Source organism: Triticum dicoccoides, chromosome 1B (assembly GCF_002162155.2).
Source record: "Triticum dicoccoides isolate Atlit2015 ecotype Zavitan chromosome 1B, WEW_v2.0, whole genome shotgun sequence".
In the NCBI taxonomy this organism is placed as follows: domain Eukaryota; kingdom Viridiplantae; phylum Streptophyta; class Magnoliopsida; order Poales; family Poaceae; genus Triticum; species Triticum dicoccoides.
The window spans coordinates 61,209,786-61,224,082 of NC_041381.1; the positions used below are offsets into that span (position 1 = coordinate 61,209,786).

A 14,297-nucleotide genomic window follows, 5' to 3' on the forward strand; every position below is an offset into this window, starting at 1 on the left:
CCTCCCTCTGCTCTCGGTCTCGGGTACTACTGACTCATGTTGTGTTCTCTGGAAATCACAGCGAGCAGCCTGCAGTGCACTTCAATGCGGTGGAAGCCGTACTGCAGCAGCTCATGGAGTGCACCTCGAGGTGATGAATTGACTATGATAAACCTTCTCTTTTCCACCTGGTTATTTTTAAATGTATGTTTGTTTGCCGGCGGCTTCTATTCAGATCAGTTTTTACTGCGCGAAGGATTCTATTAAAAAAATTGTCAGTTGCACTGTCAAAGAATCGAGTTTAGTCATGTTTCGTGTAACGGAGTTACTGGCATCCCAGTTAATGTCAATGGCATTATGAGTATATAAAGTTGTCGTTTTTGCAAACATCCCTGGTATTAATGATATGCGACTATACATGTATCACTAACGTGGTTTTTCTAGTTTGTCCACGACATCGATGTTGTTTTTATTCGGGTGTGTCGGCATAGGGTGTGTAACTCATGGGGCACGACCGCACGAGGTTCGTGTCGTTTGCGGATCCCATCATATAGCCATAGATAGAAGACATGAGGTTAGTCGTATGTCTTATGTAACAGAATTGTTGGTACTCCTGCCAATGGCAATAGTATAGCTTGAAGAGGGCAACTTTTGTTGTTTTGAGAACGCTTCTTGTGCTATTGAATCTGCTGTTCAGGCAATGTCATTATTCTATAGGTTGACAGTAAAAAAATTGTCGTTCCACAAAAATGGTTGTTATTAAGCATCTGCTATTCTACGTAATGCCAATGACCATTTCTTCAGTTTCTCCACTGGAATGATGTTGTTTATATTCAGATGCGTCGGGCGCGTGGTGTATAATTCATTCGGCTGTCGTATAGCCAAAATTATAACACCAAAATTTGGTTGTGTTTCGTGTAATGAAATTGTCGGTATTCATGACAGTGTTATTGTGCAACAAGAAAAACTTTGTTGTTTTATAAATATTTATGGTACTCGTACTGATCTGTTATTGCATGTAACGGCAATGGTTTTTTTTTCTAGTTCATCAAACAATTTATTGAGTTAAAAATCGTGATTGGAAATGGCTCCTTGAGAATATTATTGAGTTGACTTGTTAGTTTATGATAAGTTTGGTAAGTTTCTAATTTCGTGAACCGCATTCTTTTTGTTGAACCTCGCCTGCAGACACTTCCATAATTTCAATGCCAGAAACTACGAACATGGGTCAGAACTCAATACCTTATTACAAATGTTACACCGATAATCATTCGCAGCACTGTTTTTCAATGTCTCTATGTAAACCTGCCAGCTCATGTTGTCTTTTATGTCTTTATTTTCAGCTCATACCAATCTAAAATTATTAAGAAGTAACCTGCTTTGCGTTGCTGATATTACTTGGTTGATTATCTGAATATGCTAATCTTTGATGATTCTCTTGTAATATGTTAGCTCTAGACTTAGGTTCATAGCACAAGTAAAATCTGATATTGCTAGAGTTTTTTCATTTTTAAAATAGAGGGTTACAATTTTCGAACCACTTCAACTCAGTTATGTTAACCTTTTCAGAATTTGACAATGTGGTATGTTTGTATTATTTTAGGCGTCTCCTGTCATTGACTGTTGTTAGGAATAATGACTTCAGTATTGTGCGCAATAAGTCGGAGATCATGATGCAGGTAGCACCTTATATGTCTAATGTTGGATATTGATACCAACTTCTCACTGGTTTCATAATCCATAGATTGTCCATATATTGTTGACTGGGGGAAAAGAACAACCTTAAATCTTTAATCTGATTCTTTTGACGTTTAGTTTTGGAGCGCTTGGTTTGAGGTTTTGAAAAGTCTCATTTATCCATTAAATATTTATGTTGTAATTTTGTCATCGCATTTGATAAATGTATGGGGTAGCTCTAAAATAGTACTGGAACTTGTTTGCTTCCAAGCTTAAATTAAGATTCGCCAAATACCCAAATAAGAAACAGACCGATTTGTAAGATGGCTCATTAGTGAAAACATGTGAATTTAGCGCCATTGTGTGCAATATAATTGCCGTAATAATTTTTGGGAAGGTACTTGTTTTAATCATTGTCCTATTATTCATCTTCGGATCCAGCTAGAGGAGCAGATCGCGGCCTCCTAAGTAGCGGCAAAAGAAGGGGAAAGATCATGGCCCCATGTGATCCCTTGCATTATGGGGTGTATGTGTCTCTGAAGACGTGGCAGTGTTCTAAGGGTGTCTAGCATAAGAAGCTGTGTGTGAAACCCAGTGAATGAAACTTGTTGTGATGTGTCGATGTATGTTTGTCAAGTCAATAAACTTGTGTCATGGCTGGTGTGCCACCTGCCTGCAGGCCATGTGTAAACCCTATACCTAGTTGGTAGATATGTTAAACATCTCGTTTCGGTTGAAATCTTTAGTGTGGCCTGCTATAAGTATGATGGCACTGTTGTCTTTTGATCCCTAGATCAAATCACCCAGGAACTACACGTACGTACAAAGCTAGCACACAGCCAGCTTGATCGATTCCCAGCAGTCGTTCGTGGCGTCTCGCCGGTATGTACTCACGTACGTACGTGAACGTGTAGCAGCGATCGCTTCGATCGTATCAGCTCGGCGGCTCGGAACGTTTCGCTCTGGGACAAAACGCTAGCGTACTTGGCGAACGGAAAAACTGAACGAAACTGATTTTGGTGATAGCTACAGGAGCGTGTCGCTCCTGGGCTTTTTCTTTATTGATCTCTTTTCGTTGGTACAAAGGTTACAGGGGTACGTACCTATATATATTAGCTAGCCAGCATAAGCTAGCCTACTCCGTGTCTAATTCTAATCCAACACGGAGACATACACATACACGTGTAGTATCCGTACAGATATGAAGACTAAGCCGTGTTTAACTCTAACATTCACCCCCCTTATACACGGCATCCTCGTTACGACCCGGGTCCCAGACACGATTGCTGCTACTTATAGGCATTACTTTCGCCATTCTTTGTAGCATTTCAGGGATCATCTTTCCTGTCGTCGGCTCGTCCATGGCTTGACGCCAGTGTTCCTTCTTGGTCGCGTCTTCAACCTTCACCTGTTTTTCAGTGCTTGATAGACCGTCTTTCAGATCCTCGAGGAGACATCTTTTGAACTTGAGTGTGACCGAACTTCGGTCTAACTTTGAGTTCCAAACTCTTGGCGCTTGCTTCAGCCCGTAAAGTGCCTTCTTGAGCTTGTAAACTTTCCCTTCTTCTCCTTTCTTCTCGTAGCCAAGGGGTTGTTCCACGTACACTTTTTCTGTGAGGTGGCCATTGAGGAAAGCAGATTTAACATCCATATGATGAACCTTCCAATACTCTTGTGCGGCTAAAGCTAGGAACACTCTCACCGTCTCGATTCAAGTAACCGGTGCAAACACCTCCTCATAGTCAACTCCTTGACGTTGTACGTAACCCTTTGCGACGAGTCTTGCCTTGTACTTCACAATGGCACCCTTCGTGTCCTTCTTCAACTTGTAAACCCACTTCAAACCTATGGCCTTTTGGTTCCGAGGTCGGGTTACCAAAGTCCACGTGCCATTGCTCTCGATCGCCTTCATCTCCTCATCCATGGCGTGCGTCCAACTTGAACTTTTGCTCGCCTCTACAAAGTTCGCTGGCTCCTCAACTCCGAGTAAACACAAATCGGAGTACTCGAGCGTAACTGGCTTTGTGTACTTGTAGACTTTCTTGAAGGTCTTGTAGCGACGAGGCCCGGAAGAATCCATCATGGCTTGCGAAGGGGGTGACACAAATTGTGTCGGCGTCGATGCACTTGAGGAAGACCGTTGAGTCTAGGGCGTGGTAGATGTCGGGTCATTGGCATCCGCGTCGTCGGCGTAGTCGTCGTGATCGTGACCATCATCTTGATTGTCATCATCACTATACGTGTCGTTGCCGAGATCTCTACCCGTGTCTTGCGCGTCGTTGTCGCTATCACCTTGCGACCCATGCGCGTTGTCGTCGGTGTCGGCACCATGGTGATCACTGCCATTGCGGTCACCTTGGTTGGGTGTCTTGCCAACCACCTGGACGTCCTCCCTTGCATCATCATCAGTTGGAAATTCAACTGTGAATATGTTACCGTTTGGAGCATCATCGACTCCAGCGCTCCAATTCCACGCTTGGTTTTCTTCAAACACAACATCGCGTGAAATCCGTAGATGCTTGGTTCGTGGATCGTAGAAGCGATATGCCTTGGTGCCGGAACTCCTCTCGTATCCGATGAACACCATCTTGGTGCTACGATCAGCAAGCTTTGAGAGATGAGGCTCCGCCCTCTTCACATGTGCCACGCACCCGAATGTCCATAGATGAGCCACATTCGGCTTACGTACGTAAATTGCTTCATATGGAGTCTTGCCGATCACCGTCTTCGTTGGAGCCCGATTGAGAAGATAGACCGCCGTCGAGACAGCTTCTCCCCAAAATGTCCCCGGCAAGTTCTTGCTCTTGTGTAAACTTCTCGCCATGTCAATGACAGTTCGATTGCGCCTTTCAACAACCCCGTTTTGCTGTGGCGTATAAGGTGCCGTGAGGAACCTCCCTCTTTATGCCAATCTTCTCGCAGTAGTCATTGAACTCGTTCGACGTAAACTCTCCGCCGTGATCTGTCCGTAGAGCGTGAACCTTCAGCTTGTGTTCCATCTCCGTTGCAGCCTTCAGCTTCTTGAACTCTTCAAACGCCTCATCTTTAGATCGTAGGAGAACGACCCACATGTATCTCGAGTAGTCATCTACCACAAGAAAGAAGTACTTCTTTCCTCCGTGAGTTGCTGGGGTGATAGGGCCAAATAGATCACCATGGAGCAGCTCGAGTGCATCACTTGCACGATAGGTAGACTGAGCAGGGAATGGCATGCGGTGTTGTTTTCCGACCAAGCACCCGTTACATACTCGATCGACATGGTCGATAAATGGCATCCCGGATACCATCTCCATCTTCGACATCTTCTTCAAGGCGTAGAACTTAACGTGTCCAAATCTAGCATGCCATAATCTCTTGGTGAGCCAACACTACGGTTGAGATTGATCAAGGTTGAAGATATAGAGCCTGTTCCGCGTGCGATTCACATGCGCTAGCACGTTTCGGAGGTTGTCGAAGATCGTCATCACTCCATTCTCAATATCCACCTTGCATCCATTCTTGTCAAGTTTCCCGATAGAGATGATGTTGTTGCGAAGCCGTGGGATGTAGTACACTCCGGTGAGTATGCGATGTTCTTTTGTGAGACCCTCGAAGAGGACAGAACCTTGCCCGCAAATCTCCACATTTGAACCATCACCAAACTTGATCGAGCCTTGAACATCATATTCTAGCTCAAGGAACTTCTCCTTGCACCCCGTCATGTGGTTACTGGCACCTGTGTCAAGATACCATGACACACCCTGGTTTCCGGATAACTTCGGTATTACGTTCTTCTCATGAAGTAGCACCTTCCGGCTTGGTTTCACAACCACCATTTGGACGAGATCACAAACTTCAGCCATCAGAAGACCTATACGTTCGTCTTCCTGCTTCGCCAAATTTGCCTTGATCTCCCGCTTGTTAGGCTCCACGAGATCACAAACTTCGCCCATCAGAAGACCTGGACGTTTGTCTTCCTGCTTTGCCAAATTTGCTTTGATCTCCCGCTTGTTAGGCTCCGGACAATTCTTCGCAAAGTGACCCATCTCGTTGCAGTTATAGCACTCGACCTCGGACATATCCAAGTTCCATGGTTTCCGCTCTTTAGATTGGTCCGGCTTACCACGACCTTGTGGCTTGCCTTTTTCCTTTGCCTTCTTCGGTTTGTCCGCCGCCCTTCGCGTGTTTGAGCCTTCGCCAACGTTGCGCCTTCCTTTGCTACTTGGGGACTCCCAATCTGCGCATGAGTACATGAGTTGGCCACCACCTCCTCCTTTGCCTTTCTGACAACCACGAGCATTCTCTTCCCATGTCCGCAAGCGTCCGATCGCCTCCGTTATGGTGATGTTGTCGATGTCATAAAGCTGCTCGAGCGTGCCGATGATGTACGTGAATTTGTCAGTCACCGAACTGAAAAACTTCTCCACAATCTCGGTCTCCTCGAGCTTTGCACCACGTGCGGATCTCTCCCACCAATGTAGTCAGACGCATGGCATAGTCGTTCACCGATTCAGTTTCCTCCATCTGCAACTTGTGAAATTGGCGCTTCAGCACTTGTGCCCGAGCCTTCGTGACGCGATCTTCTCCGATCCTCATCTCTTTGAGTGTGTTCCACACCTCTCTTGCTATCTCGAACTCCGCCAATGTCATCAGCACGGCATCCGGCACAGACTGGGCTATGGCGGCCATGGCACCTTCGTCGCACTCCTCGTCGACATCGTCGTCCGTAATGGCCTGCCACACTCGAAGGGTTCGGAGAATAATCTTCATCTTGACCGCCCACACGCTGTAGTTGGCATCGGTGAGCATCGGGTACTAGATGGGGATGTTGCGATGCGTGAATACGTTGGCGCCGCCCTTTCCGCCACCACTTGTTTGCTGACTTGCCGTCCTTCTTCACCTTGTCGCCGTTCTTCTTCGCCTTGGAACCGCCGTTGTCGGACTTGACCGACTCTGCGTTGCTGTCCCTCATCGTAGATCGTAGATCATCAAGGCTCTAAATACCAATTATTGGCTTTTGATCCCTAGATCAAATCACCAAGGAACTACACGTACGTACAAAGCTAGCACACAGCCAGCTTGATCAATTCCCAGCAGCCGTTCGAGGCGTCTCGCCGGTATGTACTCACGTACGTACGTGAACGTGTAGCAGCGATCGCTTCGATCGTATCAGCTCGGCGGCTCGGAACGTTTCGCTCTGGGACGAAACGCTAGCGTACTTGGCGAACGGAAAAACTGAACGAAACTGATTTTGATGATAGCTACAGAAGCGCTCCTGTAGCTTTGTACGTACGTGTAGTTCCTGGATGATTTGATCTAGGGATCAAAAGCCAACAATTGATAGCTACAGGAGCGTGTCGCTCCTGGGCTTTTTCTTTATTGATCTCTTTTCGTTGGTACAAAGGTTACAGCGGTATGTACCTATATATATTAGCTAGCCAGCATAAGCTAGCCTACTCCGTGTCTAATTCTAATCCAATACGGAGACATACACATACACATGTAGTACCCGTACAGATATGAAGACTAGGCCGTGTTTAACTCTAACAGGCACCACAGACATACCGGAGGACGGGAAAAATAGAGGCGATGATCGGCGGGGTGACATCGTCCGGTGATCACATAGCCGCAAACCCTTAGAATGGACGGCCCGGCCCACTTCAAGAGTGAAACTTTTATTTGAGTGAAACTCTGGGAACGAGTGGTCCGTTCTAGAATTGATGGCCCTACCCATTTCATGACCAGCATTACCATGGATGGAACGTGTCTCCGTGTTGTTCGTAGTTGATGGGCTACGAGAAAGTGATAACACCCAACCAAGGGCATAGCAGAGCCCATGCGGCAATCTTGTTGCATGGCTATCGAGTCGACCAGAAACCGATGCTCTCTTCCGTGGACACGTGGATAAACAACCGGTATCTCCGTGCATGAGCAGCTCGAGCCGATCACCTAAAATTAAAAAAAAATAGAAAAGGAGGATTACCCCGGTCTCTGCATCGGAGTGATGCATGTAGCCCCACACTAAAATTATATAGAGTAAAATTTCGGTTTTACTCCTCTAATCAGAACCTAGCCAATCTCCTAAACTGATTAGAGGAGTAAAAAATTTTCTTCTCTGCCTATCTGAATTCTTAATTTACTCGACCTGGAGGCGACAGAGTAAAAGTTTTCTAGGCGCAAAGGCCTCCTTGTGGCCAGCCGCCAGCCAACGACTAACGCGAAGCTCCTTTATTGACGGCGGTGACCTTGCCACGAAAACTGCCTCCTCTCATAGTGTTTGGTGCTGGTGGTGGGTTCCTCGACATGAGGCAAAGCATATGTTCCCGCGGCGAGCTCCAGCGGCGGTACGGCCAGGCAGTGACGCGTACGTCCGAGCCACCCAACAGCTGAGCGCCGGTAGGAGCGCCGACAATGCAGACTGCAAGTATGTGGTCTCTGTCTACAACCGCGGCCTTGGTAGCAGCATTCTCGCCACCGTGTCCGTGGTCGTCTACGCGCTGCTCACTGACCGCGTCCTACTCGTCGACCGGAACAGCTGTATGGGGCGAGCTCTTCTGTGGTGTGAACGGTGGTGACTGGAACCTGCATGTAAACAAGGTGCTCAATAACAAGGTGCCCACGAAGGTGACTGAGACCTAAAGCAGCATGCTGAAGAACAAGGTGCCCACGGCTGTGACTGAAATCTGCACGTAAGAGCACCTGGATGGGGTCAAACTCCTCCTCCTGCTCGAGCACGAGCATGAAGGGGACGGTTGACACTACTGCCAGCTTTGATTAGTGCAGGCAGACGTGTGATGTCCGGTGTGTGCGACGCCCGACTTGCTCACCATCGTTGTCGGCCTGGTCACCATCATCGCAGAGGCGCATAGTAGTGTTCAATGAAGTGTATGAACCAAACGTAAGTTTTACTCCACTAAATTTAGGGATCATCTAGAAACAACCGAAAGTTAATGGAGTAAAAATACTTCACTAACGTTTGCTCGCCCGTTTACTCCTCTATAATTTAGGGATCGGCTAGAGTTGTTGTAATATATCACTCACTGCCAAACGGCTACGTGAGAGACCCTCGTGATCCCAACAATACAACCTTCACTCCTCCTACCGCCACCGAATTCTCTCTGTGTCAGCTCAATCCATTGGATCTCCTCTCCAGCACAACTAGATGGGAGGGGATGGCTAGGGGCCTGGGTCACTTTGGCGTACATGGAGGCGATTTGGGCGTTGAGCTGGGCCCTCGGTCGACTTGGCCTTGGACGTTGCAATCCAGGGTGTGGTGGACGAGGAGACGTTCGAGAAGCTGTGGGAGGACATCACCGTTGGCGATGTAGTCCGCCTCTTCAGCAACGCAGCCTACAAGATCCTGGACGACATCAACACACTGATGTCCGTACCGCCGTCCCCACGCCCTCTAACTTTCCCTCTGCTCTTGGTCTCGCATACTGACTCATCTTTCTGCTCTGGAATTCGTAGGGAGCAGCCCGCAGTGGACTTTGACGAGGTGGAAGCACGGACGCAGCAGCTCATGTAGTTTACCTCCAGGTGATACGACGCATAGGGGCATTTGCCTAGTTTCTTCGTATGCGTTAGTGGCACAACCTTGGTAAAAAATGCTGGCCTTATTTCCCCTTTAGGAAAAAGATCACATATGTTCTAAAAATATTCATCAAATATTAAGAATGTTCATCATTTGTTAAATGTGGCCACAATGTATCTAGAAACTGTTCATCACTCGTTTTATCAAAAATGTGTGTAGTGTTTTAAAAAATGTCCGTCATGTATTTTAACAAGGTTTATCCCATACTAAGACAAATTAGTCCATGTTCAAAAATGTTCATCATGTATTAAAAATTGTTTTCCATGTAACTTGAAACCATCCATCATGTATTAAAAAAAGTTCATCCTTGATTTTTATAAATTGCTTGATTTTTTTCAACAAAAAGTGAAGTTTTTTATAATTACTGGATTTTGAAATAAATAAATAAATAAATTTACAGTTATATGCACATTTTTTAACACGTGAAATGTTTTAATTGCATGAACATTTTTTTATAAAGTGCTTAAAATCTTTTTAAAAGTACATGAACATTTTTTAGAAATACTCCCTCTGTAAACTAATATAAGAGCATTTAGATCACTAAAGTAGTGATCTAAACGCTCATATATCAGTTTACGGAGGGAGTACAAGTAAACTCAGAAAAAGTACATGAACATGTTTTTCAATGTGAACTTTTGTTTTTATTGCATGAAGAATTTTCAAATTGAGCGATCAGTTTTTAAATTGCATGAACATTTTTATAACTGGTTGAACACTTTTTTAGAGAATGTGACCATTTTTACGGAGTTGCAGGAAAATATTTTTAAGTAGGTGCACATTGATTATATGACCATTTTTAAATACGATTGGTTCTAATTCCATGGTTGCGTTGATGAGCTGGTGGATGGGTTATGCATGGAGCAATCTTTTCCGTCTAATACGGAAAGGAAGCGCTCCTGCCGGTTTCCCGCAAAAAATTGGGCACTCCAGGCCGCAGAGAAGAGTACTTCACACAGAACTTTATTCTTTACTGGACGTACACTAGCAAACTGCCGCTGTCGTCGTCTCCATCTGCATGCATGCATGCACGCACGCCGTTTCCATTCTATCAATGGCGCCACGACGAGGCAGTACACTAAAGCCAGCAGTCGCTGCCAAAACGCCTCCGCGAGAGAGCTCGTGAGTCGAGCTTTATACATACGGGATCCCATTCCATCCCCTCCACTCCTCGTCCACTCCGTCGCCGCCGCAGCTTTGATTTTCCCAGCGCGCCGTGCCTCCAGGACCTGCAAGCCATGGCAGCTGCCGCAATAAGGGCCCAGATCAATGTCCTGATCGCCACCATGTTCAACACGATGAGGCCCCCTCGCTCCTCCCATCAACATCCCATCCATACTTTAATTTGTTGGCTGACCTTACCTTTGCCTTGGCGTATATCCGTGATGGATCTAGGGTATGGTGGACGACGCTTTCTTGTAGCTGCAGAGGATGCGGGAGCAGGGCCGCGTAACCCCGGCCCATGTCGTTGAGGTCATGAACCACTTCCTCAACGAAGCCGAGAGGATCATCAAGGACATCACCGGCCCGATGTCCGTATCCCAGCCCCCTCTCTCCCCTCTGCTCTCGTTATTCTAATCTCGGTAGAATACAAACTCATCCTATCTCTTCTCTGCTCTGAGATTCGCATACAGGAACAAGCCCGAGGTGGACTTTGACAAGGTGGACGGCCTCGTGCAGCAGCTCAAGGTGGCATGCAGCAGGTGGAAGCCCTTTCCTCAATATCCCCCTCCCCCCAGTTTTAACTGAATATTTATTTTTTCACTTCATCCATGTTGTTCGATCCAGATGTGTTTCCGTTGTTCGGAGTATCACTAGTAGAAAAAGGTTCATTTGTCCCGGTTCAAGAGGGCCTTTAGTCACGGTTCTGGAACCGGGACTAAAGGAAATTTTACAAAACTTTATTTTTTGAATATTTTTTTAGTTTTTTTTTTCTGATTTTCAAATTTCTAAATTATTTTACAATCTAATCTCTACTCTAATCACAACTCATCACTGCTCAATTTAACCTTTAATCTCTAATCACCCCTCATCATTCCAAATCATCTAACATCTCGCCCAATCACCCATCCTCTCACTACTCCAGCCTGAGCATGCTTAACTTCCGGGTTGTATTCCCCTTTGTTTCCAAGTCTGCACCTGTTGTTTTTCTGACAATAGTAAGATGTCAATCCTATTAACTCTCAGGAGTTTAGCTTGAGCATGAAGTCACACGTTTCGCTGTTTGAGTTTGAAACTATTATTCTATAAAAACAATAATTATTTATTAACACTAATATTTCCTGAATAAGTAGTTTGACCATAGTTTGACCACAGTTTGACCAGATTTGACCAAAATTCAAAATACTAACATAATTATTTAGTAACACTAATTTTCTCGAATAATTATTTAGTACCACTAATATGTCTTGAATAAGTAGTTTGACCAAATTTAACCAAAATTCAAAAAAAATGAAATTTGAGCATAACTTTTTTTCTTTTAGAATTTGAGGATTCTAAAAAATTGCAAACAGGGACCTTTAGTCCCGGTTTGAGACACGGACCGGGACTAAAGGGCATCGCTCCCTTTAGTTCGGGTTCGTGTCTCAAACCGGGACTAAAGGTCTAAAGGGCTCGTTTGAACCGGGACTAATGCCTTTAGCCGCACGAACCGGGACCAATGCCCCCATGGGTCCCGGTTCGTGACAGAACCGGGACTAATGGGCTTATCTGGCCTGAACGAAAGCCCTGTTTTCTACTAGTGTATGCCATTCATGCTGTTTGGTCGTGTAGCCATAAGTTCAAGTGCTGAATTTAGTTTTGTTTCGTGTACCAAAAGTACGGTATTGATGCCAACTGCGATGTCATGGCTCCATGAGGAATACATTGTTGTCTCGCGAGCATTCCTACTATTAATTATATGCTATTCCGCTAATGGTAGTTTTTTTCTGGTGTGTCCGTGTTTCTATTCAGACATGTCGTGTCGTTTGTGGTTGTGGTATGCACATAAAGTAGAAGAAGAGCTGAGCCTAGTTATGTTTCCAGTAACAAAATTGTCCGTTTTCCTACCAACGCGATGCTCTTGGTTGTCGATGACAAGCATTTGTTATAATAATTATATGCACCAATGTGCTTTTCGGGGTTCTCCACTGAATCAATGTTGTTTCTATATATTTTGATAGGTTGGTGCAGGGTGTGTACGTCATGACCATGTGGCTCGTGTCATTTGTGCTGCCGTATGGCCGTAACTAGAATAGCCAAATTTACATGTGTTTCGCGTAAGGGAACCATCGACAATCCTGCAAATGTTATGTCTCAGCAAGTGAAACTTTGTCATTTTGTACATATCTCTAGTACTCGGTACTACTTATGCTCTATCGCATGTAAAACCTTATTTTTCTGGTTTATTGAACCATTTATTGTGTTGACAGCCGTGATAGGAAACGACTCCTTGAGATATTTTTATGGCATCCCAAGTATGCTTATGTGTATCAATATGCTGCAATGGCGTTTAATAAGTATGATAATTTCTAATTTCCTCATCTTGCTCTTCTTGACATATATCAGTGTTGGTGCTAAGAGATTGAACCTCTGCTGCGTGCAACACTTCAGTCCTGAGGCAAAAACCAAAGAAGGGTCAGTACTCAGTATCTTACTACTACGTTGCAAATAATTATTCTTCACACTCTTTATTGTTCACGTTATTTTAATGTAAACTTGTCGGTTGATATTTTCTTTTATGACACTATATTTAGTTCATACAATCTGATATCATCAAGAAATAACATGCTTGTTCACTTCATCAGCAACCACCTGATAGTTAAAACTTGGTTCATGACATGAATATGCCTCTTTGATAATTCCCTTGTAACATGCGAACTCTAGACTTATGCTTACAGCGTGACTTAAGTCTGAGATGGCTAGACATTGTTTTTTCAAACATATGTTTACAATTTCTTAACCATTTCAGCTCAGTTTACTTAATCTCTCCAGATTTTGACACTGGTATATTTGCATTATTCCAGGTACCTCGCGGCACTGGGTCATGTTAGGTTTCAGTTCTGCGATTTGCGCAGCATGTTCAAGATCATAATGGAGGTAGTCCCTTATGTCCCTATGCTGTATTTGTACTACCAACTTCTAACTAGTATCATAATACATTGATTGGTTGAGGATAAATGATTTTACATTAATCGTATTCTTTGTTGTCGTTGAAATTTATATAGAGAGGTGCTGTTTTGTTTCTCGAGCACTTTAGTTCGAGGTCTCTAAAAGTCGATTTTGGCTGTTGAATATTGGTGTTCTTAATTTCGTCATCACATGTTGGTACATGTACGGGATAGCTCTAAGCAGTGGAGTTTATTTGTTTCCCGCTGTAAGTTAAGCATCGCCAAGCACCAGAATATGATATCGATCACCTTGCATCATGACTAATTTGTGAAACCATGTGAATTGAGCATCATTGTGCTTCACAAACATGTCTTAATCATTGACATGTTCTTCTTTGTTTGTTGCAGCTGGAGCAGCACTTTGCGGCATGTGGTCCTAAGTAGGAGTAATTGAGGGGAAAAGGGCATAGTACCATGCGATATCTCGCATGATGGGGTGTATGTATCACTGAAGATGTGTGCAGTTTTCATTGGTTGTTTGGCTTTGGAGGGTGCGCTCGGATAGAAGCAGATTCTCGTCTCAGAAGTCCAGACTTGCAACCCTATGAAAGAAACTTTTTATGACTTGTGTCATTGTGTCAACTCTATACATGTTTCTGCCTAGATGTTGGTTGGTTGTTGGTGACTTACTTTGTTGTATGTTGCTCTCTCTCTCCCTCTTTCTCTCTTACTCTCCGTCTCTCTCTCTACCATCTTGAGATATGTTGTTGCCTCTCTTTTGAGCAAGAGTGAATAATTGCTAGTTGTCTGGAAGTGCTCAGAAATCATGCTACTTGCTGCTTTAGCTAAAAGAGCGACTCACAATATTTGGATGTAATTAAATATCTCGTTGCAGTCTGACATCTTCAATGTGGCTTGCTACAAGTGCGGCGGCGGAGCCAATAGCTGTATAAAGAAGCAAAGGAGGGGTTAAACGAAGAAGA

At 44.7% G+C, this 14,297-nt stretch overlaps 1 protein-coding gene across 1 annotated transcript; it reads left to right on the forward strand.

Annotated features, from left to right (window-relative positions):
* Positions 1-10,500: 10,500 nt before the first annotated feature.
* LOC119319004 (histidine-containing phosphotransfer protein 1-like) lies at positions 10,501-13,972 on the forward strand. Its single transcript, XM_037593533.1, has 5 exons — positions 10,501-10,758; positions 10,861-10,929; positions 12,773-12,841; positions 13,231-13,303; positions 13,723-13,972. The coding sequence occupies exons 1-5, from the start codon at positions 10,658-10,660 to the stop codon at positions 13,756-13,758; spliced, it is 348 nt and encodes a 115-aa protein (XP_037449430.1). The 5' UTR covers positions 10,501-10,657; the 3' UTR covers positions 13,759-13,972.
* Positions 13,973-14,297: the final 325 nt, after the last annotated feature.

Coding starts and splice junctions, on each gene's coding strand:
- LOC119319004 (XM_037593533.1), top strand. CDS start 10,658: ATGCGGGAGCAGGGCCGCGTAACCCCGGCCCATGTCGTTGAGGTCATG. Junction 10,930..12,772: donor CTCAAGGTGGCATGCAGCAG/GTGGAAGCCCTT, acceptor GACATATATCAG/TGTTGGTGCTAAGAGATTGA. Junction 13,304..13,722: donor TGTTCAAGATCATAATGGAG/GTAGTCCCTTAT, acceptor TGTTTGTTGCAG/CTGGAGCAGCACTTTGCGGC.